This window comes from Zootermopsis nevadensis, unplaced genomic scaffold, assembly GCF_977971745.1.
Source record: "Zootermopsis nevadensis isolate Lab colony 2312 unplaced genomic scaffold, Znev_1.0 Znev_ptg000008l, whole genome shotgun sequence".
Classification (NCBI taxonomy): Eukaryota; Metazoa; Arthropoda; class Insecta; order Blattodea; family Termopsidae; genus Zootermopsis; species Zootermopsis nevadensis.
The window spans coordinates 16,556,120-16,582,110 of record NW_028259140.1 but is presented as its reverse complement, the minus strand read 5'-3'; the positions used below and the strand labels follow the sequence as shown (position 1 = coordinate 16,582,110).

Here is a 25,991-nt window from a genome sequence, read left to right as displayed (position 1 = left end):
TCACCTGCAAGCAGGAAATGAAACAGTTACAAGTCCGAGCAGAATATGTAATATTTTTGATGGTACTTTCTTAGAAACTGTAAGTAAACTCATACTTGATAAAAAATTGATGCCTCCACAAACTAGTAATAGTACAATAAGTATAAACAATCCATTGGTCTTATTAGAAATAACAGAGACTGAATTGATTAAAGTAATTCAGAGTTTGGAGAATAAAAAATCAGCAGGACTTGATGACGTCTCTCCCTATTTATTAAAGAAATGTGTACCTTACATGATAAGACCACTATTAGAATTGATCAATGCATCAATTAGAGAAGGCATTTTCCCATCTACATTAAAAAAATCAGTTGTTAAACCAATTTACAAAAAAGGGGCGAAAGAAGATTAAAATAATTATCGTCTAATTACTCGTGTTCCAGCTCTTTCAAAGGTTCTGGAAAAGGTAATGGCTAATCAGCTAATTTCTTTCTTAGATAAACACAATATACTTAATAAATCTCAGTTTGGATTTAGGAAAAATAAATCTTCAAATGATGCAATTGCTGCAATCATTGAAAATCTGAATAATAAAATAAAGTGCAATTGTGTACTATGAGATTTATAAAAAGCATTTGATTGTATTGAACATAACATCCTCATGGATAAATTATACCAATATGGAGTTCGTGGCATACCAAGTAAGCTAATCAAATCCTATCTCACAAACAGAACACAAGTAAAAGTCTCACATGTAGCAAACAATCAAATGAAAGAATACTTGTCAAGTTGCCTTCCTGTTAGATATGGAGTTCCTCAAGGTTCTGTCCTTAGTCCATTACTTTCTATTTTGTATGTAAATGATATTCCACATGTAACAAAATGCAGAATATTAATGTATGCTGATGACACATCAATATTGAACATGGGTCGGGATATGAATGAACTCCAAAAGGTAACTTTAGATAATAGACTTGGTAGAGCAGTATTTTGAGATAAATAATTTATCTAAAACCCAACTTAAAAAAATCACATTCTTTTCTGGACAAAACAATGTAGGCAGGAAAGTAATCTAAATTTTTTAATAAAGAACAGGGAAATAGTTAAAGTAAAAAGTAATAACTTCCTGGGGTTTGTGATTGATTGCACCCCAAGTTGGGAAGTACATATTGAAAGAATATGTAGAAGAATTAGCCGTAACCTATTTATAATTAATAGACTCTCTAAAATAATTAATCTAAATGAAAGAAGAATGTTGTATCATGGTTTGATTCATCCCTTTTTGTCTTCCGCTATCGTCGTATGGGGACAGAGTGCCAAAGTACTCAATCAACGAATTTTTACTCTTCAAAAAAGGGCAGTAAGGCACACAGCAGGTTTTAAACCAATGGAATCATGCAGGGGATAGTTTGAGGCATTTAAAGATATTAACAGTATACTCGTTGTACATTGAAGAAACCATTTTATATCCAAAAGAAAAGTGTGTCTGCACTGTAAACAACAACTATATACATATAACACAAGAAATAATAATGACTATCATAAATACGTACACAAGTTAGAACTTTACAAGAGTAAACCATAAGTAGCAGGTTGTCTTTTCTATAACAAACTGCCTACCACAATAAAACAAATAAAAAATAACAATCAGATTAAGAAGGAATTGAAGGAATTTTTATTATTAAGGGGTGTTATTATTCACTAGAAGACTTATCTTAATGAAGAATTTTCAAATATTGGCTACTGATAATCTATTGTATGTAATGCTATATCTCCAATGGGATTATATCGCAATCGTTATAGTATTTTGATAATGTATAATATAGAATGACATATCCTATATCAATGTATTTTTGATCTACAGAAAAAATAAAATATTGTATTGTACAAACAATTTATTTTAGATAAATATTCAACACTGCAAGGTATGCAATGAGTTAAGAGAATTGTGCTTGTAACGCAAGGATTAACTAAACATTTCTCCTACATCTGGCATTAAAAGTTAAATTAATGTAACATTAATTTCAGTGTTTAAGCCAGCATTGAAAGATTCTCTTTTTTTGTCACTCCTTGCACACTAGAATTTATTTCAATTGAAACTTATGATATATAGTAAATAGTTGCTACAACTACGCAGTCATATTTGTACGAAGTGTTGGTATTCATATTAAGATGTTTTCCACATCCTTGGCTTGTACTATGAAGGATCTATGGAATATAAACATTTTTCCATCTACTTTTTATCCCAATCTTCTCTGCCTCTGAAATTTTTTTCATTAAGCCAATATTAAGCTAATAGGTTCTTACTCCATCGAAACAAATTCCAAGATAGAACATTCAATCAGGCTATGACCGGTCAGTTCCATTTCCTTTGTAATTTATTATTAATTATCATATCACTTGACACTATAAAGTCTCAGTAATTGACTGTTGTTAAATAAACCATAAATCAAAGGACTACATAATAGAAAGTGACCTCAAAAGAGAGTTCTTTGATTAGTGAAGCTGGAACAGAGCAACAAATAGTGAGATCTTACATTCTCAAAACACCTAATACGAAATTGACTGTCTTCAGAGATGTAGCACCTTGTAGTCTGCAATATACTGACTGAGATTTTAGAGGTGCTCACTGACTTGAAAATCTGGATGAAAATTACACGAATACCCTACCACCACAAATAAAAAAGCAATGGCAGAATGACCTTGGCTGATAGATGATGAAGATGTGAGAGTGAGATCATTGTTTTGATCCCTACATGTTCCCAGGTCTTTTCAGGAATGTGTGGATCTCAATGTTTATCTGCATAGTTTCTTTTAAGGTTTGGATGGGTAAGTTGGATAATTATTTAGTTGAAATTTCTAGAGGCCAGTTTAACTCTCATAATTTTTCTAGAAAAGAACTGTGTTCCATCTCTTCAGTTTTACAATAACTTATGTACAGTAATGGCTACATATTCCAAATATTTAAAAACAAGTAAAATCTAGTGTTATGTTACTGAACAAAGCAATCAAATAGCAAAATATAATTTTTGTTCCTACTATGTCTTAACAGTCAAGAAATGAATGAACCTGGAACATACACTCACACACTGCACACATGCATGAGGTGACACTCATTCAGGATCTTAGTGCAAAAAAATATTGTGATGATGACGACGACTACTATTTAGGCTCTGCCAACCATGATTTACTTAACAATCAATTTACGGTAGTCTACACACAGGAAAATTGGACAAAACAGTTGCTAAGACTCTTAACTCGTCAAGTACGTGACACAAACTCAGTTCTGTCCCTGAATACTGTCTGTTGAGCTCTTCCAGTCCCCAAACTTGGCACTCTTCACACACAGCCCTCGGCTCTCAGCGAAACACTGGACTTCTCGATGGCTTCTTGCTAGTTCCCCCACTGTCCACTTTACTGGGCCATGGTGTACCCGCACTGGACCATAAGCACTCGAGGAGGTGACTTTTATGTGCGGCAGTCTGTTCTTTGAAATATCCAGGCTAAGGATCTCCCATGTTCACTTACCTGAACCTTCCTTTTGGCGAGGGAACACTACATCCTGGAACATTCCATGATGGCCACACCCATATCCCACATCTGCTAGTTAAGGAGAGGGGTAGGGCGGCCCCACCCCTCCAGTGCAAATCGTCTGCCCATTTGGCATCACATCACAATATGTGACAAGATTAGGAGTGCTCTCCACTGTGTCTCCAATGATGTCTCTGTAGATAAATCCGACAAAGGATATATATATATATATGGACACTATGTAATATATATTACAAGATCAGTGATGATGAGAACACTCTACTTAGTGAATTCATTCCGAGAGGTCATCTGAAGACACATCAAAGCATATCTCATGGAGAGGATCCACATTTGTAATGTGTGGATTCACTAAGTAGAGTGTTCTCATCATCACTGATCTTGTAATATATATTACATAGTAACTCACACATAAGATGAATATGGACGCTGTATACTGTGCACCTGTGCTCAGTGAGTTACTGCACACATCACAGGAATATGGCCATTCGCCACTTTGTATGCGTTGTCGTGTCTTCAGATGAGCCCTCTGACTGAATGATTTACTACAAACATCACACGTCCACTGTGTATGCCTTGATGTCTCTTCACGCCCACCTTGCACTGAGTGATTATTACATGCATTACAGGCATATGGACGTCCAGCATTATGCACACGCTGATGCACCTTAAGATGACTGCTCAGAAAGAAAGATTCATTACCCACATCACAGCAATATCAGCGCTTACTGCCAGGTATACGTTGATGTATCTTGAGGTCCTCCTTACTAATGAATACTATATTACACACATCGCAGTCTTATGGACGCTCACCACTATGTGTGGACAGATGTCTCTTCACATGATCTTTCCAACTGAATAATTTATTACACACATAGCAGTCTTATGGACGCTCACCACTATGTGTGGACAAATGTCTCTTCATATGATCTTTCCGACTGAATAATTTATTACACACATCGCAGTCTTATGGACGCTCACCACTATGTGTGGACAGATGTCTCTTCACATGATCTTTCCAACTGAATAATTTATTACACACATCGCAGTCTTATGGACGCTCACCACTATGTGTGGACAGATGTCTCTTCACATGATCTTTCCAACAGAATAATTTAATACACACATCGCAGTCTTAAAGACGCTCACCACTATGTGTGGACAGATGTCTCTTCACATGATCTTTCCAACTGAATAATTTATTACACACATCGCAGTCTTATGGACGCTCACCACTATGTGAGGACAAATGTCTCTTCATATGATCTTTCCGACTGAATAATTTATTACACACATCGCAGTCTTATGGACGCTCACCACTATGTAAGGACAAATGTCTCTTCATATGATCTTTCCGACTGAATAATTTATTACACACATCGCAGTCTTATGGACGCTCACCACTATGTGAGGACAAATGTCTCTTCATATGATCTTTCCGACTGAATAATTTATTACACACATCGCAGTCTTAAAGACGCTCACCACTATGTGAGGACAAATGTCTCTTCATATGATCTTTGCGACTGAATAATTTATTACACACATCGCAGTCTTATGGACGCTCACCACTATGTGAGGACATATGTCTCTTCATATGATCTTTCCAACTGAATAATTTATTACACACATCGCAGTCTTATGGACGCTCACCACTATGTGAGGACAAATGTCTCTTCATATGATCTTTCCGACTGAATAATTTATTACACACATCGCAGTCTTATGGACGCTCACCACAATGTGAGGACAAATGTCTCTTCATATGATCTTTCCGACTGAATAATTTATTACACACATCGCAGTCTTATGGACACTCACCACAATGTGAGGACAAATGTCTCTTCATATGATCTTTCCGACTGAATAATTTATTACACACATCGCAGTCTTATGGACGCTCACAACAATGTGAGGACAAATGTCTCTTCATATGATCTTTCCAACTGAATAACTTATTACACACATCACAGTCTTAAGGACACTCACCACTATGTGTGGACAGATGTCTCTTCACATGATCTTTCCGACTGAATAATTTATTACACACATCACAGTCTTAAGGACGCTCACCACTATGTGTGGACAGATGTCTCTTCACATGATCTTTCCGACTGAATAATTTATTACACACATCGCAGTCTTATGGACGCTCACCAATATGTGAGGACAAATGTCTCTTCATATGATCTTTCCGACTGAATAATTTATTACACACATCGCAGTCTTATGGACGCTCACCACTATGTGAGGACAAATGTCTCTTCATATGATCTTTCCGACTGAATAATTTATTACACACATCGCAGTCTTATGGACGCTCACCACTATGTGAGGACAAATGTCTCTTCATATGATCTTTCCGACTGAATAATTTATTACACACATCGCAGTCTTATGGACGATCACCACAATGTGAGGACAAATGTCTCTTCATATGATCTTTCCGACTGAATAATTTATTACACACATCGCAGTCTTATGGACGCTCACCACAATGTGAGGACAAATGTCTCTTCATATGATCTTTCCAACTGAATAATTTATTAGACACATCACAGTCCTAAGGACACTCACCACTATGTGTGGACAGATGTCTCTTCACATGATCTTTCCGACTGAATAATTTATTACACACATCGCAGTCTTAAGGACGCTCACCACTATGTGTGGACAGATGTCTCTTCACATGATCTTTCCGACTGAATAATTTATTACACACATCGCAGTCTTATGGACGCTCACCAATATGTGAGGACAAATGTCTCTTCATATGATCTTTCGGACTGAATAATTGATTACACACATCGCAGTCTTATGGACGCTCACCACTATGTGAGGACAAATGTCTCTTCATATGATCTTTCCAACTGAATAATTTATTACACACATCGCAGTCTTATGGACGCTCACCACTATGTGTGGACAGATGTCTCTTCACATGATCTTTCCAACTGAATAATTTATTACACACATCGCAGTCTTATGGACGCTCACCACTATGTGTGGACAGATGTCTCTTCACATGATCTTTCCAACTGAATAATTTATTACACACATCGCAGTCTTATGGACGCTCACCACTATGTGTGGACAGATGTCTCTTCATATGATCTTTCCAACTGAATAATTTATTACACACATCGCAGTCTTATGGATGCTCACCACTATGTGAGGACAAATGTCTCTTCATATGATCTTTCCGACTGAATAATTTATTACACACATCGCAGTCTTATGGACGCTCACCACTATGTGAGGACAAATGTCTCTTCATATGATCTTTCCGACTGAATAATTTATTACACACATCGCAGTCTTATGGACGCTCACCACTATGTGTGGACAGATGTCTCTTCACATGATCTTTCCGACTGAATAATTTATTACACACATCGCAGTCTTATGGACGCTCACCACTATGTGAGGACATATGTCTCTTCATATGATCTTTCCAACTGAATAATTTATTACACACATCGCAGTCTTATGGACGCTCACCACTATGTGTGGACAGATGTCTCTTCACATAATCTTTCCGACTGAATAATTTATTACACACATCGCAGTCTTATGGACGCTCACCAATATGTGAGGACAAATGTCTCTTCATATGATCTTTCCAACTGAATAATTTATTACACACATCGCAGTCTTATGGACGCTCACCACTCTGTGAGGACAAATGTCTCTTCATATGATCTTTCCAACTGAATAATTTATTACACACATCGCAGTCTTATGGACGCTCACCACTATGTGAGGACAAATGTCTCTTCACATGATCTTTCCAACTGAATAATTTATTACACACATCGCAGTCTTATGGACGCTCACCACTATGTGAGGACAGATGTCTCTTCACATGATCTTTCCAACTGAATAATTTATTACACACATCGCAGTCTTATGGACGCTCACCACTATGTGAGGACAGATGTCTCTTCATATGATCTTTCCGACTGAATAATTTATTACACACATCGCAGTCTTATGGACGCTCACCACTATGTGAGGACAGATGTCTCTTCAGATGATCTTTCCGACTGAATAATTTATTACACACATCGCAGTCTTATGGACGCTCACCACTATGTGTGGACAGATGTCTCTTCACATGATCTTTCCAACTGAATAATTTATTACACATATCGCAGTCTTATGGAAACTCACCACTATGTGAGGACAAATGTCCCTTCACGTGATCTTTCCGACTGAATAATTTATTACACACATCGCAGTCTTATGGACGCTCACCACTATGTGTGGACAGATGTCTCTTCATATGATCTTTCCGACTGAATAATTTATTACACACATCGCAGTCTTATGGACACTCACCACTATGTGAGGACATATGTCTCTTCACATGATCTTTCCGACTGAATAATTTATTACACACATCGCAGTCTTAACGACGCTCACCACTATGTGTGGACAGATGTCTCTTCACATGATGTTTCCGACTGAATAATTTATTACATACATCACAGGTATATGTATGCTTTTCACTGTGTTTATGTTCATGTTTCTTTAGAATGCTCATCTGCCTGAATGATTTATTGCACACAGGACAGGAATATCGGTGCTCTCCACTATGTATGCGTTGATGCGTCTTCAGATCAGTCCTCCGACTGAATGATTTGTTACACACATCACAGGTATAAGGACGCTCTCCACTATGTATGTGTTGATGTGTCTTCAGAGTACCTCTCTGATTGAATGATTTGTTACACACATCACAGGTATAAGGACATTCTCCACTATGTATGCGTTGATGTGTCTTCAGATGAGTCCTCTGATTGAATGATTTGTTACACACATTACAGGTATAAGGACATTCTCCTGTATGTATGCGCTGATGTTCTATCAGAACACTCTTGTGAACAAATGATTTATTACACACACCACAGGTATGAGGACGCTCTCCACTATGTATGCGTTGATGTATCTTCAGAGTACTTCTCCGACTGAATGATTTGTTACACACATCACAGGTATGAGGACATTCTCCACTATGTATGCGTTGATGTATCTTCAGATGAGTACTCTGATTGAATGATTTGTTACACACATCACAGGTATAAGGACGCTCTCCACTATGTATGCGTTGATGTATCTTCAGACTACTTCTCTGACTGAATGATTTACTACACACATCACAGGCATATCGACGTTCTCCTGTATGTATTCTTTGATCGTTTTTTACATTATTGTGACTGAGTGCTCTATCGTAGATATCATTTGAATGTGGATGATCCTCACCATGCAAAATTTGATGTTCATTCAATGGACTCTGTTAAAAAAAAGGAAAAGATATTAAAATAAACAAAATGGAAGGAAAGAAATAAGTTGAAAGTAAGGTGTAAAATGTCAATAAGTATTACATAAAAGCAGTCCAATTACAAGACCACAATTTATTCAAAGGTCTGCTATATAATCCAAAAATCATGTGCCCTCCTCGAAAACAGGTTTAAAACAGCTCATTCAGTATGGGATGTGACGACAGCCTCCAGCATTTCAATCCAAACCTGAGTCTCAAAATTCAAATTATGCTGAAACCTTGAATGTTAGTCATTCAGGTCACTTAGTTCTTACCCTGTAGTAGGTCTGCATCTGAACTTGTAGGTGAACAATGTTTTTACTCATTGCGAAGGCAAGATGTTATGAATGTGCCACTTCATTTAGATTCTGGCTAGTTCTACAAAGCTAATTTTCTAGTCTGGCCTGGAGTTTGACACACATCAACTGGACTGTTTAATAATATAAGGGTATTTATTAGGTTCAAGAGTGTTATGTTTTGGAAGCATAGAATAGCATAAATTCACTTAAGCCAAGTGCACTCCCCAGAATCTCAATCCATAACTTCCAAACTCAAGGTATTTTCACCAAGATGCACGTTCTTAGAAAAACTCCTGAAAATTCATTACACTATACTCACCTCACATTCAGCCTGTATTGTTGGAAACATTTGCACAGGATCCTCTTCCTCTTTTATATCTGTCACACCTTCAACTTTTACTTTGATGTGCTGACTTCCATCATGAGGAGAAATTAGACATGTTTCACTACACGAATCCAATACAACTTCCTGTAAATTGATGCAGTTCTGTAAAACCGCCATCACGCATATTAAGTATCTCAATTTTATCACAAGGAAATGTTTGGGTACTTGGAAAAACCATTAAAGAATAAAGGTTCATAATGAAATGATAACCAGAATATACACCCGAGATACAAGCAAAATATGGGAATATGTCATTCACAGCTCTATAAAAACACAAGAAATTCCGTGAAAACTTCTTGAGAAGCTAATAGTTGCTTAGTTGACCAAGAAATCACCTTGATGATGGAGCAAGTAAGCAGCTGTGAAACATCAGTCACTTTTTTAGTTTACATGGCACAGCAGCCCAGAGAAAGGTCATATTCAAAATGTTGTTTATTTCCATTTTCATGGTTTCAGAAACTGGGTGGGAAGAATAAAGGTTTCCAAACTGAACGGTAGCAAGTATTCCTCAATTTGAATCTGCTCTTCATTCCTCAGAAAAGAAACTCAAGCCAACCTGAGCCCCTGCCCATCACAGCCCATGCGTCTATGTATGTACACACACATGAACAAACAATCACAAAAATTTACCTGGAAAAAAAAAAGCTTACCCTGGGTTCAGCCTTCATTATGGAAAATGCTGATGGTATGCAAACCTTATCAGTTTGCAGGCAAGTGGAATGTTCCTCACTCAAAACATCCTCATCATTTTCTACTGAGATTATATCAACATTCTGCAATAAAAACATAAATTACACATAACTCATTCAGATGATAGAGTTTTTATGAATTAAATTCATGTGCAAAAAGGAGACAGTATCCAGATGTACACAGCTGTTTTATTCTGTAGTTACATTTTTTAAGTAAGTTTTATGGTTGGTTGGTGAAGCACCTCCTTTTCTACATTTGTTGAAGGCCCAATTTATTCAATGGCTCCTACAAAATATCTACTCTAATCTGACTCATATTACTGTCTTCCTCTTATCACCTAGTAAGTGCAAGATAATGGATACATACACACAATTCAATTTAGGCTATGCAATATGATCCAGTACTGATGATTTGGTGACTGCAGGAGCATAAGAGGTCAAATTTATTAAGCTGCAAAAATGTTGTTTCTCTATACCTACTGCATGCAAATGAGCATTGCACACACTCAAAACTGGATGTCATATTAAGACTGACTTACACTGTAAGAATGCAAGCACATACTGTCCGCGAGCCATGAGAGTAGACCTGATATCTTTGAGGGAGGTAGGGTAGAATTCTGTGCTACTAGCGGGCCGAAATACACCCGCAGCTTATACAACCATACGTTGTGAGCTAATGTACTGACTGACTGATGGCACAATGTTCTTAGATAAGGAACACAAGGCATGCGCAGAACCGACTTTCCCCCTGCCACACAAGCAACGACTGATTAGGCCACGTCTACTCTCGTGGCTCGCGGACAATACATGCACGTAAGTGCATATGCAAATAAGAAACACAAAAATCAGCTGAAAACAAAGTTTACCTTGGGTTCAGTCTTTACTGTGGATGGTACGTAAAGCTCATCAGGTATCATGTCAGTGGAATCTTCTTCACCAAGAACACCCACACCATCTTCTGTTTTGATTATATCAGCATTCTGCAGTAGAAGTTTCATTAAGTTTTATGGTTGGTTGGTGAAGCACATCAATGGCTCATACAAAATATCTACTCTAATCTGACTCATATGACTGTCTTCCTCTTATCACCTAGTAAGTGCAAGATAATGGATACATACACACAATTCAATTTAGGCTATGCAATGTGATCCAGTACTGATGATTTCTTGACTACAGGAGCATAAGAGATCAAATTTATTAAGAAGCAAATATGTTGTTTCTTTATACCTGCTGCATGCAAATGAGCACGGAACACTCTCAAAACTGGATGTCATAATAAGACTGACTTATACTGTAAGAATGCAAGCACATACATGCATGTAAGTGCATACACAAACAAGAAACACAAAAATCAGCTGAAAACAAAGTTTACCTTGGGTTCAGTCTTTACTGTGGATGGTACGTAAAACTCATCAGGTATCATTACAGTGGAATCATCTTCACCAACATCTTCTGTTTTGATTATGTCAACATTCTGCAGTAAAATTATCAATTAAACATAATGATTTCAGATAATACAGTTCACAAGCTCTAAAGACATGCGGCAAAGCGGATTCCACGCTGCTATTTTCAAAATTATGTTAAATGCAAGGCTTCAAAAATATAATAGGAGTTCTCTCAAACTAACATCAAGTCTTTTCAGGTTAAATTCCATCTCAATATTATTTCTCATATTAAAAATTCTGAAACATGAGAAATTTTGGAAATATTGTGCGCTGCAAGAAACCTCACTAACCTTGTGTTGCTGGAACAAGAAATTGAAAAGATCTTACTGCAGTAAAGGCAAAGAACATAGCCTGTTAAGAAAGTACACAACATAAACTGCTCTTTAAGAGTTACATTTCTTAAGTAAGCTTTATGGTTGGTCAATTAAGCATTTTATATAAGATACTAATTCGTTTCAACTGGACACAGTTAAAAGTAGTTTTGTCCTGTTCTGCATCATTGAGAAATGTGACAAACTCTACTTAATAATTACAATGTTGAATTTGTTAATGTTGCTATGAGTTAGTTTCACCTATTGTAATGGAAAAATCTTATTAAGCTATGATTATGTGAACGTCAGGAGAGTGACACATGCATGAGATGAAAGTTATAAGGGCTTACTCAATCTCACTGAAATATATTACTTGAAATTCACAATATGAATACACTAAACCCATCTAATGTACAAATATTCCTGTAGACTTGAAGAGACAGAAATTAAAAAATAACACATTCTTCCCAAAAAATAATTAATTCTGTGAGTGAGTTAGAGTTTTTAAAGTTCTCATAGCTACGAGTATTTACATGGCTGTCTTTTGGGCTGTAGTGCCATCCAGTTTGGTAGAAGTTTACTAATGTTTCAGAGATACTAGCTGCCTCTATCGTCATTGCCCTCATAATGGATGCAGCAAGTCCTCTGAAATGTCAGTACACTTCTACGAGACTACACAGTGCTACAACACAGAAGACAGTTCAGTGAATAACTTCATTGATTACATTAATTTTCATACATAAACACTCACCGAGGGCTCCTTCAGAGATGGAATTGTATCACATCTCTGCATTATACTTCTTGGTACTCTTGTTAACCTGGAATATCTCTCCATGTTCTGAAAGGAAACATACTGATTACATGAAGTGTTTAAAGATACAAAGTTCAATGGTAAAATTGATTTATTTCTAATAGGCATTCACCCTTCATTCAGACATACTGCAACTTCAATAACTTGACCGTAGACCACCACTTATCAGACTTCTTTAATAATACAACAGAGACTGACTTGTCTAATGGATGGGGGAAAAAAAGACATAATTTATTAAAATATGTGACATATCAGAAAGGTCATGCCTGAAAAGGAATGCTCAAAAGTTTACAAAATCACAATGAGAAGTGACAGAAAATATGATCTAAGGCGACCAAACTGCAGAATAATAAGATTAGTAACATCACACACTCCAAAGGCACTTGCTCCTGACACTTTCGTGTCAAAACGTGGAAACCGTAAAAGAGATATTTCAGTTATTTGAAGGCTGTGCTAATGCACGTGCAGAAGTGGAAAAGTAAGAATGAACAATATGACTTTTTATCAACTGAAAACTTGTCAATCTAGAGAGAGGAGGAGAAACTATATACTTCATTACAAAACAGCAACATAATTATAAGTATTAAAATACATTAACATTTTCCACCTACCAGAATAATGTCCATGTTATTAAAACTGACAACCTTCATCTCAAACAATCATAAATAAAGTAATGTATTCATTTTCTGGATATTGTTGATCAAAAGTACCCCTCTAATAACACTTTTCACAGTTATATTACCCTGATGCATGCTTAACATTAGTCTGGGAGATAAGTAATGAAAGCAGCCACAACTAATGCGCCAACACACAGCACTCACTTTCACAACGCCCATCCCAATTCAACTTAAAGGACACATCTGTGACTAGTTTTGCTAATTATCTCTTCCTTTCAAATTTTATAACTACAATATTCTGTGCATTTCTATTCTCCCGTACCTGGGATACATGACCCTGAAATGTTCAACACTGTAACATTTGATGAGCTGAATAAAATAAGGTGATAGAGAATGAATAATATCCAAATAAAATATTATAATAATATAAAGTTCTACATTATGCAATTTGCTCCACCCTCATGTTAAAACCCGACATGTGTCCAATTTTCCTCAGCAGTTTATTCTCAAACACTCTGAAAGTATATGACATTTGAGGTTTTCACAGTAGTGTAAATGCCACCTGTACTACTACACAGCATCATAACCTAAAAAACCAAGTCAACACTATGAATCTAGTTTCTTCCCTTAGGGTGAGAGTCAAAGACACATTCATATAAAACAAGACAAATAACAGTGTTTATACTTTAACCCTTATGATTTTACACACATATCAGTCAGATTAAACATTCTTAACTATGTTGTGGAAAGCTAAAACTTAACACAGAAGTTTATATGTTTCTATAAACCAGCTCAATCAGATGACAAATTACAAATGATGCAAACAAAACATATTTGCAAATATATATATAAAATCTCAATCACAAATGGCAACAGACAAACAGTAAAGTTACACCAAATCATGGTCATAACACAAGACAAACAGAATTTATTTATATTCCATAGATCCTTCATAGGCCTAAGCTGGGGATGTATAGAACATATTACAGCACAAATACAATACTTGTTTCTAATACAAATATAAATTACATAGTTATGACAGTGATTTAGTCAACTACAGTTTTACATCAAAAATACACATGGAAGCATGGCCTCTAATGCTTACATATATTTATAATAGCTGAGAATTTTTGGTAAATTATTCAATGGAGTACGAGTGAGATAGGATAATCTGTTAGAGCTTGCTTAGACTTATTTATATTGCAATCCGAACTTTATATAATGGGAGGAAGATTTCTGCATAGCTTAATTACAGTACAGTAAACTTCTTGTTGATATTTACTGAGATTAGTGTTTGGCACATGAAGGTTATAATTCCATCTTGTACTTACTTTTTACTTTAGCACAAAGATGCGTCTCTGATATCAAACTTGTACTTGAAATTAAAACTATAATACTTTCAGAAAGAGTAGAATTAGCTTATTGAGTTTCGAACACACAGAAAACGAAATTAATTTATTCACATTACGCTGATCCTCCCACTGTAATTCATGCATATATTTGACAAATTTTAGCAATGGCGTCGATTACAAATGACTGCCTTCGTCTATAATGCAGTGTAGGAGTCACAGTTATATTTCTATTCTACCTTCATAAAAGCAGAAAGATGAGCATGGTTTCCTTTTTTTCCCATTAATTTCAATCCAACACAGCGCTAGGTAAGTTTACCGCCACACTACACGCCTTTCGCTTGGCAGGAACGCGATTGTAACGAACAGAAACCAAGGGTCTAGTAGGCGACTGTAATCTTAGACTTGAAACGAACGTAGCAAGTCTAAGTTATCTTACCTTCTTCACACTACTTCCGTAATCCATGGTTGAAAAGAATACAGTCTTACACTTGTAAACAATATTATCACAATACAAGAAAGACTCATGATATCGAGGAGGGCCGCCAGATAACCGACAAGAAGCGTTGGATTAAGGGATGTGGCTACGATAGCCGACAACATTCCGTGATCACGGTCAAGTCATATATAATTATCGTCCGGGGAATTAATCTCCGTAAGGTTTCGCGGCTAGGGTAAATTATATACCTTCGTTTTCGTTAACAGGTATTCTTGAACAATTAGTACAGAAAGATTGTTATATTATAATAGTAGGTGACTTTTAACATAAATACTCAAGAAGATGGGTGTGACCACAAACAGTTACTAATGTTATAAATGCTTTTAATCTGACTACGACAATAAATATACCCACTCCAATAACTGAAAGTATGGCAACAATTATAGACCAAATCATTACTAACATGCCTTCACACTGCTATTCCACTGATGTAATAAACAGCCTACTTTCAGATCACTATGCTCAATGTATAACTATTAATATGACTATACCACAACAAATTAGATGCTATAGAGAGGCCAGCAATGTATTAGGCCTTTGCTCTTTAATACAAAATGACACTTGGACTTGAGTGTTCTGGGAAAATGATGTAGAGAAAAAATGGGATTCTTTCTCTAGTATTTTTAACTATAATTTTAATATAGCCTGTCCAAAAGTTAGAAGAAATATTGTAAGTGCTTAAATGTTCCTTGGATAAATAATGATGTTACTACAGCAAAAACAAAATTAAAAAACTTATATGATCTTAAATACAAAGTAATATTCAGGAACATAGAGACAAGTATAAAATATATAAAAAGGAATACAATGTAGTAATAAGAAATGCAAAAGCAAACTACATCCAGCACATTATAACTAGTGCAATTAACACTCCTAGAGTATTTTGTAAATTTGTAAATAGAGAAAGAGGCTCTTGACTTGCAATATTCACCTGCAAGCAGGAAATGAAACAGTTACAAGTCCGAGCAGAATATGTAATATTTTTAATGGTACTTTCTTAGAAACTGTAAGTAAACTCATACTTGATAAAAATTTGATGCCTCCACAAACTAGTAATAGTACAATAAGTATAAACAATTCGTTGGTCTTATTAGAAATAACAGAGACTGAATTGATTAAAGTAATTCAGAGTTTGGAGAATAAAAAATCAGCAGGACTTGATGACGTCTCTCCCTATTTATTAAGGAAATGTGTACCTTACATGATAAGACCACCATTAGAATTGATCAATGCATCAATTACAGAAGGCATTTTCCCATCTACATTAAAAAAATCAGTTGTTAAACCAATTTACAAAAAAGGGGCGAAAGAAGATTCAAATAATTATCGTCTAATTACTCATGTTCCAGCTCTTTCAAAGGTTCTGGAAAAGGTAATGGCTAATCAGCTAATTTCTTTCTTAAACACAATATACTTAATAAATCTCAGTTTGGATTTAGGAAAAATAAATCTTCAAATGATGCAATTACTGCAATCATTGAAAATCTGAATAATAAAATATGCAATTGTGTACTATTAGATTTATCAAAAGCATTTGATTGTATTGAACATAACATCCTCATGGATAAATTATACCAATATGGAGTTCGTGGCATACCAAATAAGCTAATCAAATCCTATCTCACAAACAGAACACAAGTAAAAGTCTCACATGTAGCAAACAATCAAATGAAAGAATACTTGTCAAGTTGCCTTCCTGTTAGATATGGAGTTCCTCAAGGTTCTGTCCTTAGTCCATTACTTTTTATTTTATATGTAAATGATATTCCACATGTAACAAAATGCAGAATATTAATGTGTGCTGATGACACATCAATACTGAACATGGGTCGGGATATGAATGAACTCCAAAAGGTAACCTTGGATATTAGACTTGGTAGAGCAGTATTTTGAGATAAATAATTTATCTATAAACCCAACTTAAACAAATCACATTCTTTTCTGGACAAAACAATGTAGGCAGGAAAGTAATCTAAATTTTTTAATAACGAACAGGGAAATAGTTAAAGTAAAAAGTAATAACTTCCTGGGGGTTGTGATTGATTGCACCCCAAGTTGGGAAGTACATATTGAAAGAATATGTAGAAGAATTAGCCGTAACCTATTTATAATTAATAGACTCTCTAAAATAATTAATCTAAATGAAAGAAGAATGTTGTATCATGGTTTGATTCATTTCTTTTTGTCTTCCGCTATCGTCGTATATGGGGACAGAGTGCCAAAGTACTCAATCAACGAATTTTTACTCTTCAAAAAAGGGCAGTAAGGCACACAGCAGGTTTTAAACCAATGGAATCATGCAGGGGATAGTTTGAGGCATTTAAAGATATTAACAGTATACTCGTTGTACATTGAAGAAACCATTTTATATCCAAAAGAAAAGTGTGTCTGCACTGTAAACAACTATATACATATAACACAAGAAATAATAATGACTATCATAAATACGTACACAAGTTAGAACTTTACGAGAGTAAACCATAAGTAGCAGGTTGTCTTTTCTATAACAAACTGCCTACAACAATAAAACAAATAAAAAATAACAATGAGTTTAAGAAGGAATTGAAGGACTCTCTTATTAAGGGGTGTTATTATTCACTAGAAGACTTATCTTAATGAAGAATTTTCAAATATTGGCTACTGATAATCTATTGTATGTAATGCTATATCTCCAATGGGATTATATCGTAATCGTTATAGTATTTTGATAATGTATAATATAGATTGACATATCCTATATCAATGTATTTTTGATCTAGAGAAAAAATAAAATATTGTATTGCACAAACAATTAATTTTAGATAAATATTCAACACTGCAAGGTATACAATGAGTTAAGAGAATTGTGCTTGTTACGCAAGGATTAAGTAACCATTACTCTTCCATTTGGCATTAAAAGTTAAATTAATGTAACATTAATTTCAGTGATTAAGCCAGCATCGAAAGATTCTATTTTGGGTCACTCCTTGCACACTAGAATTTATTTCAATTGAAACTTATGATATATAGTAAATAGTTGCTACAACTACGCAGTCATATTTGTACGAAGTGTTGGTATTCATATTAAGATGTTTTCCACATCCTTGGCTTGTACTATGAAGGATCTATGGAATATAAACATTTTTCCATCCACTTTTTATCCCAATCTTCTCTGCCTCTAAAATTTTTGTCATTAAGCCAATATTAAGCTAATAGGTTCTTACTCCATCGAAACAAATTCCAAGATAGAACATTCTATCAGGCTATGACCAGTCAGTTCCATTTCCTTTGTAATTTATTATTAATTATCATATCACTTGACACTATAAAGTCTCAGTAATTGACTGTTGTTAAATAAACCATAAATCAAAGGACTACATAATATAAAGTGACCTCAAAAGAGAGTTCTTTGATTAGTGAAGCTGGAACAGAGCAATAAACGGTGAGATCTTACATTCTCAAAACAGCTAATACGAAATTGACTGTCTTCAGAGATGTAGCACCTTGTAGTCTGCAATAGACTGACTGAGATTTTAGAGGTGCTCACTGACTTGAAAATCTGGATGACAAGTACACGAATACCCTAACACCACAAATAAAAAAGCAACCGCAAAATGACCTTGGCTGATAGATGATGAAGATGTGAGAGTGAGATCATTGTTTTGATCCCTACATGTTCCCAGGTCTTTTCAGGAATGTGTGGATCTCACTGTTTATCTGCATACTTTCTTTTAAGGTTTGGATGGGTAAGTTGGATAATTATTTAGTTGAAATTTCTAGAGGCCAGTTTAACTCTCATAATTTTTCTAGAAAAGAACTGTGTTCCATCTCTTCAGTTTTACAATAACTTATGTACAGTAATGGCTACATATTCCAAATATTTAAAAACAAGTAAAATCTAGTGTTATGTTACTGAACAAAGCAATCAAATAGCAAAATATAATTTTTGTTCCTACTATGTCTTAACAGTCAAGAAATGAACGAACCTGGAACATACACTCACACACTGCACACATGCATCAGGTGAAACTTATTCAGGATCTTAGTGCAAAAAAATATTGGGATGACGACGACGACTACTATTTAGGCTCTGGCAACCATGATTTACTTAACAATCAATTTACGGTAGTCTACACACAGGAAAATTGGACAAAACAGTTGCTAAGACTCTTAACTCGTCAAGTACGTGACACAACCTCAGTTCTGTCCCTGAATACTGTCTGTTGAGCTGTTCCGGTCCCCAAACTTGGCACCATTCACAACACAGCCCTCGGCTCTCAGCACCATACTGGACTGCTCGATGGCTTCTCGCTCTCACTATCTCGCTAGTTCCCCCACATCCACCACTGTTCACTTTACTGGGACACGGTGTACCCGCGCTGGACTATAAGCACTCGAAGAGGTGACTTTTATGTGCGGCAGTCTGTTCTTTGAAATTTCCAGGCCAAGGATCTCCCATGTTCACTTACCTGAACCTTCCTTTTGGCGAGGGAACACTACATCCTGGAACATTCCGTGATGGCCACACCCATATCCCACATCCGCTAGTTAAGGAGAGGGGTAGGGCGGCCCCACCCCTCCAGTGCGAGCCATCTGCCCATTTGGCATCACATCACAATATCTGACAAGATTAGGAATGCTCTCCACTGTGTCTCCAATGATGTCTCTGTAGATAAATCCGACAAACGATATATATATATGGACACTATGTAATATATATTACAAGATCAGTGATGATGAGAACACTCTACTTAGTGAATTCATTCCAAGAGGTCATCTGAAGACACATCAAAGCATATCTCATGGAGAGGATCCACATTTGTAATGTGTGGATTCACTAAGTAGAGTGTTCTCATCATCACTGATCTTGTAATATATATTACATAGTAACTCACACATAAGATGAATATGGACCCTGTATACTGTGCACCTGTGTTGAATGAGTTACTGCACACATCACAGGAATATGGCCATTAGCCACTTTGTATGCGTTGTCGTGTCTTCATTTGAGCCCTCTGACTGAATGATTTACTACAAACATCACAGGACTAAGGACGCCGTCCACTGTGTATGCCTTGATGTCTCATCACGTCCCCCTTGCACTGAGTGATTATTACATGCATTACAGGCATATGGATGTCCAACATTATGTAGACGCTGATGCACCTTAAGATGACTGCTCAGAAAGAAAGATTCATTACCCACATCACAGCAATATCAGCGCTTACTGCCATGTATACGTTGATGTATCTTGAGGTCCTCCTTACTAATGAATACTCTATTACACACATCGCAGTCTTATGGACGCTCACCACTATGTGTGGACAGATGTCTCTTCATATGATATTTCCGACTGAATGATTTATTACACACATCGCAGTCTTATGGAAGCTCACCACTATGTGAGGACAGATGTCTCTTCACATGATCTTTCCGACTGAATAATTTATTACACACATCGCAGTCTTATTGACACTCACCACTATGTGAGGACAGATGTCTCTTCACATGATCTTTCCGACTGACTAATTTATTACATACATCGCAGTCTTATGGACACTCACCACTATGTGAGGACAGATGTCTCTTCACATGATCTTTCCGACTGAATAATTTATTACATACATCGCAGTCTTATGGACACTCACCACTATGTGAGGACAGATGTCTCTCCACATGATCTTTCCGACTGAATAATTTATTACACACATCGCAGTATTATGGACACTCACCACTATGTGTGGACAGATGTCTCTTCACATGATCTTTCCGACTGACTAATTTATTACATACATCACAGTCTTATGGACACTCACCACTATGTGAGGACAGATGTCTCTTCACATGATCTTTCCAACTGAATAATTTATTACATACATCGCAGTCTTATGGACACTCACCACTATGTGAGGACAGATGTCTCTTCACATGATCTTTCCGACTGAATAATTTATTACACACATCGCAGTATTATGGACACTCACCACTATGTGTGGACAGATGTCTCTTCACATGATCTTTCCGACTGACTAATTTATTACATACATCACAGTCTTATGGACACTCACCACTATGTGAGGACAGATGTCTCTTCACATGATCTTTCCGACTGAATAATTTATTACACACATCGCAGTCTTAAAGACGCTCACCACTATGTGTGGACAGATGTCTCTTCACATGATCTTTCCGACTGACTAATTTATTACATACATCGCAGTCTTATGGACACTCACCACTATGTGAGGACAGATGTCTCTTCACATGATCTTTCCGACTGACTAATTTATTACATACATCGCAGTCTTATGGACGCTCACCACTATGTGAGGACAGATGTCTCTTCACATGATCTTTCCGACTGAATAATTTATTACACACATCGCAGTCTTATGGACACTCACCACTATGTGAGGACAGATGTCTCTTCACATGATCTTTCCGACTGACTAATTTATTACATACATCGCAGTCTTATGGACACTCACCACTATGTGAGGACAGATGTCTCTTCACATGATCTTTCCGACTGAATAATTTATTACACACATCGCAGTCTTATGGACACTCACCACTATGTGAGGACATATGTCTCTTCAGATGATCTTTCCGACTGAATAATTTATTACACACATTGCAGTCTTATGGACACTCACCACTATGTGAGGACAGATGTCTCTTCACACGATCTTTCCGACTGAATAATTTATTACATACATTGCAGTCTTATGGACACTCACCACTATGTGAGGACAGATGTCTCTTCACATGATCTTTCCGACTGAATAATTTATTACACACATCGCAGTCTTATGGACGCTCACCACTATGTGTGGACAGATGTCTCTTCATATGATCTTTCCGACTGAATGATTTATTACATACATCACAGGTATATGTATGCTTTTCACTGTGTTTATGTTCATGTTTCTTTAGAATGCTCATCTCCCTGAAAGATTTATTGCACACAGGACAGGAATATCGGTGCTCACCACTATGTATGTGTTGATGTATCTTCAGATTACTTCTCTGATTGAATGATTTGTTACACACATCACAGGTATAAGGACGCTCTCCACTATGTATGCGTTGATGTATCTTCAGATGTGTCCTCTGATTGAATGATTTGTTACACACATCACAGGTATAAGGACATTCTCCTGTATGTATGCGCTGATGTTCTATCAGAACACTCTTGTGAACAAATGATTTATTACACACATCACAGGTATGAGGACGCTCTCCACTATGTATGCGTTGATGTATCTTCAGAGTACTTCTGCGACTGAATGATTTGTTACACACATCACAGGTATGAGGACATTCTCCAGTATGTATGCGTTGATGTATCTTCAGATGAGTCCTCTGATTGAATGATTTGTTACACACATCACAGGTATAAGGACGCTCTCCACTATGTATGCGTTGATGTATCTTCAGACTACTTCTCTGACTGAATGATTTATTACACACATCACAGGCATATCGAAGTTCTCCTGTATGTATTCTTTGATGGTTTTTTACATTATTCTGAGTGAGTGCTCTATCGTAGATATCATTTGAATGTGGATGATTCTCACCATGCAAAATTTGATGTTCATTCAATGGACTCTGTTAAAAAAAAGGAAAATATATTAAAATAAACAAAATGGAAGGAAAGAAATAAGTTGAAAGTAAGGTGTAAAATGTCAATCAGTATTACATAAAACCAGTCAAATTACATGACCACAATTTATTGGAAGGTCTGCTATATAATCCAAAAATCATGTGCCCTCCTCGAAAACAGGTTTAAAACAGCTCATTCAGTATGGGATGTGACGACAGTCTCCAGCATTTCAATCCAAACCTGAGTCTCAAAATTCAAATTATGCTGAAACCTTGAATATTGGTCACTCAGGTCACTTAGTTCTTACCCTGTAGTAGGTCAGCATCTGAACTTGTTGGTGAACAATGTTTTTACTCATTGCGATGGCAAGATGTTATGAATGTGCCACTTCATTTAGATTCTGGCTAGTTCTACAAAGCTAGTTTTCTAGTCTGGCCTGGAGTTTGACACACATCAACTGGACTGTTTAATAATATAAGGATATTTATTAGGTTCAAGAGTGTTATGTTTTGGAAGCATAGAATAGCATCAATTCACTTAAACCAAGTGTACTCCCCAGAATCTCATTCCATAACTTCCAAACTCAAGGTTTTTTTTACCAAGACATGCAAGTTCTTAGAAAAACTCCTGAAAATTTATTACACTATACTCACATCACATTCAGCCTGTATTGTTGGAAACGTTTGCACAGAATCCTCTTCCTCTTTTATATCTGTCACACCTTCAACTTTTACTTTGATGTGCTGACTTCCATCATGAGGAGAAATTAGACATGTTTCACTACACGAATCCAATATAACTTCCTGTAAATTGATGCAGTTCTGTAAAACCGCCATCATGCATATTAAGTATCTCAATTTTATCACAAGGAAATGTTTGGGTACTTGGAAAAAACATTAAAGAATAAAGGTTCAAAATGAAATGATAACCAGAATACACACAGGAGATACAAGGAAAATATGGGAATATGTTATTCAATTTTCTATAAAAACACAAGAAATTCCGTGAAAACTTCTTGAGAAGCTAATAGTTGCTTAGTTGACCAAGACATCACCTTGATGATGGAGCAAGTAAGCAGCTGTGAAACATCAGTCACTTTTTTATTTTACATGGCACAGCAGCCCAGAGAAAGGTCATATTCAAAATATAGTTTATTTCTATCTTTATGGTCTCAGAAACTGGGTGGGAAGAATAAAGGTTTCCGAACTGAACGGTAGCAAGTATTCCTCAAATTGAATCTGCTCTTCATTCCTCAGAAAAGAAACACAAGCCAACCAAAGCCCCTGCCCATCACAGCCCATGCGTCTATGTACGAGGATTGTCCACAAAGTAAGTTTCCCTGGGGCCGTTTACAGAAACAAAACACAATTTCAAGGAAATATTTATTGCAACAGATACAGCAAGTGTCCAGCTATTTTTCAACATATTCGCCACCGGAATTGAGACATTTGTCATACCGTGGGACCAACTTTTGAATACCTGTGTCGTAGAAGTCTGCCGCCTGGGATTGGAACCACTGTGTGACAACCATCTCCGCCTCTCTGTCGTTCTTAAAACGCTGACGCTGAACGGACAGGAATTTCTTGAGGTGTAGGAAAAGATGGAAATCACTGGGAGCAAGGTCCGGGCTGTAGGGTGAATGATTAAACACCTCCCAGCTGAACTTTGCAGGAAACTTGCTGTCCGTCGAGCCGTGTGCGGCCTAGCGTTATCGTGCAGGAAGACAATGCTGGCACTAAGCATCCCGCGTCGCAATTTCTGTTGTTAAGGAAATTGTGCGCCAGGTGGGTGCCGAAGCAACTGACACCAGAACACAAAACAAAGCGCATGGAGTCAGCATTGTCATTTCTGCAGCGGTATCATGACGACGGCGATGAGTTTCTGGACTGGACCATCACAGGTGATGAAACGTGGATTGCACACATTACCCCAGAAACCAAGCAGCAGTCAATGCATTGGCGTCACAGTGGATCTCCCTGTAAGACGAAATTCAAGCAGACGTTGTCGGCGCGGAAAGTGAATTTGTTCTGGGACAGACGGGGCATTCTCCACGTCGACTTCCTGACCAGAGGTGAGACAGTGAATGCTGAGCGTTACTGCAAAACACTGCACAAATTGCGACGGGCCATTCAGAACAAGCGACGCGGGATGCTTAGTGCCGGTATTGTCTTCCTGCTGTATATGTTGCAATAAATATTTCCATGAAATTGTGTTTTGTTTCTGTAAATGGCCCCAGGTAAACTTACTTTGTAGACGAGCCTCGTATAAGGAATACAGTGCATGCGCAGAACCGACTTTCCCCCTGCCACACAAGCAACGACTGAGAAGGCCACGTCTACTCTCGTGGCTCGCGGACAATACAAGCACGTAAGTGCATATGCAAATAAGAAACACAAAAATCAGCTGAAAACAAAGTTTACCTTGGGTTCAGTCTTTACTGTGGATGGTACGTAAAACTCATCAGGTATCATGTCAGTGGAATCTTCTTCACCAACATCTTCCGTTTTGATTATGTCAACATTCTGCAGTAGAAATTTAAGTAAGTTTTGTGGTTGCTTGGTGAAGCACATCAATGGCTCATACAAAATATCTACTCTAAGCTGATTCATATTACTGTCTTCCTCTTATCACCTAGTAAGTGCAAGATAATGGATACATACACACAATTCAATTTAGGCTATGCAATGAGGTCCCATACTGACGATTTGGTGACTGCAGGAGCATAAGAGGTCAAAATTATTAAGCTGCAAAAATGTTGTTTCTCTATACCTACTGCATGCAAATGAGCATTGCATACTCTCAAAACTGGATGTCATAATAAGACTGACTTATACTGTAAGAATGCAAGCACATACATGCACGTAAGTGCATATGCAAATAAGAAACACAAAAATCAGCTGAAAACAAAGTTTACCTTGGGTTCAGTCTTTACTGTGGATGGTACGTAAAACTCATCAGGTATCATGACAGTGGAATCATCTTCACCAACATCCTCTGTTTTGATTATGTCAACATTCTGCAGTAAAATTATCAATTAAACATAATGATTTCAGATAATACAGTTCATATGCTCTAAAGACATACGGCAAAGCGGAATCCACCCTGCAATTTTTAAAATTATGTTAAATGCAAGGCTTCAAAAATATAATA

General features: G+C 36.7%; 1 protein-coding gene across 1 annotated transcript; it reads right to left on the bottom strand.

Annotated features, from left to right (window-relative positions):
* Positions 1-228: 228 nt before the first annotated feature.
* On the bottom strand, positions 229-25,250 carry LOC147874550 (uncharacterized). Its single transcript, XM_087345382.1, has 10 exons — positions 24,256-25,250; positions 23,495-23,662; positions 22,049-22,846; positions 15,197-15,328; positions 12,732-12,818; positions 11,597-11,698; positions 11,091-11,204; positions 10,186-10,308; positions 9,470-9,637; positions 229-8,824 (listed from the first exon to the last, which is right to left on the bottom strand). Exons 1-10 carry the CDS (start codon positions 24,370-24,372, stop codon positions 7,940-7,942), a joined length of 2,694 nt encoding a protein of 897 aa, XP_087201508.1. The 5' UTR covers positions 24,373-25,250; the 3' UTR covers positions 229-7,939.
* Between the last annotated feature and the right edge of the window lie 741 nt (positions 25,251-25,991).

Coding starts and splice junctions, on each gene's coding strand:
- LOC147874550 (XM_087345382.1), bottom strand. CDS start 24,372: ATGGTTGTCACACAGTGGTTCCAATCCCAGGCGGCAGACTTCTACGAC. Junction 10,309..11,090: donor CAGTAAAGACTGAACCCAAG/GTAAACTTTGTT, acceptor TTTTTATTGCAG/AATGTTGATATAATCTCAGT. Junction 8,825..9,469: donor CAATACAGGCTGAATGTGAG/GTGAGTATAGTG, acceptor TTTTTTTAACAG/AGTCCATTGAATGAACATCA.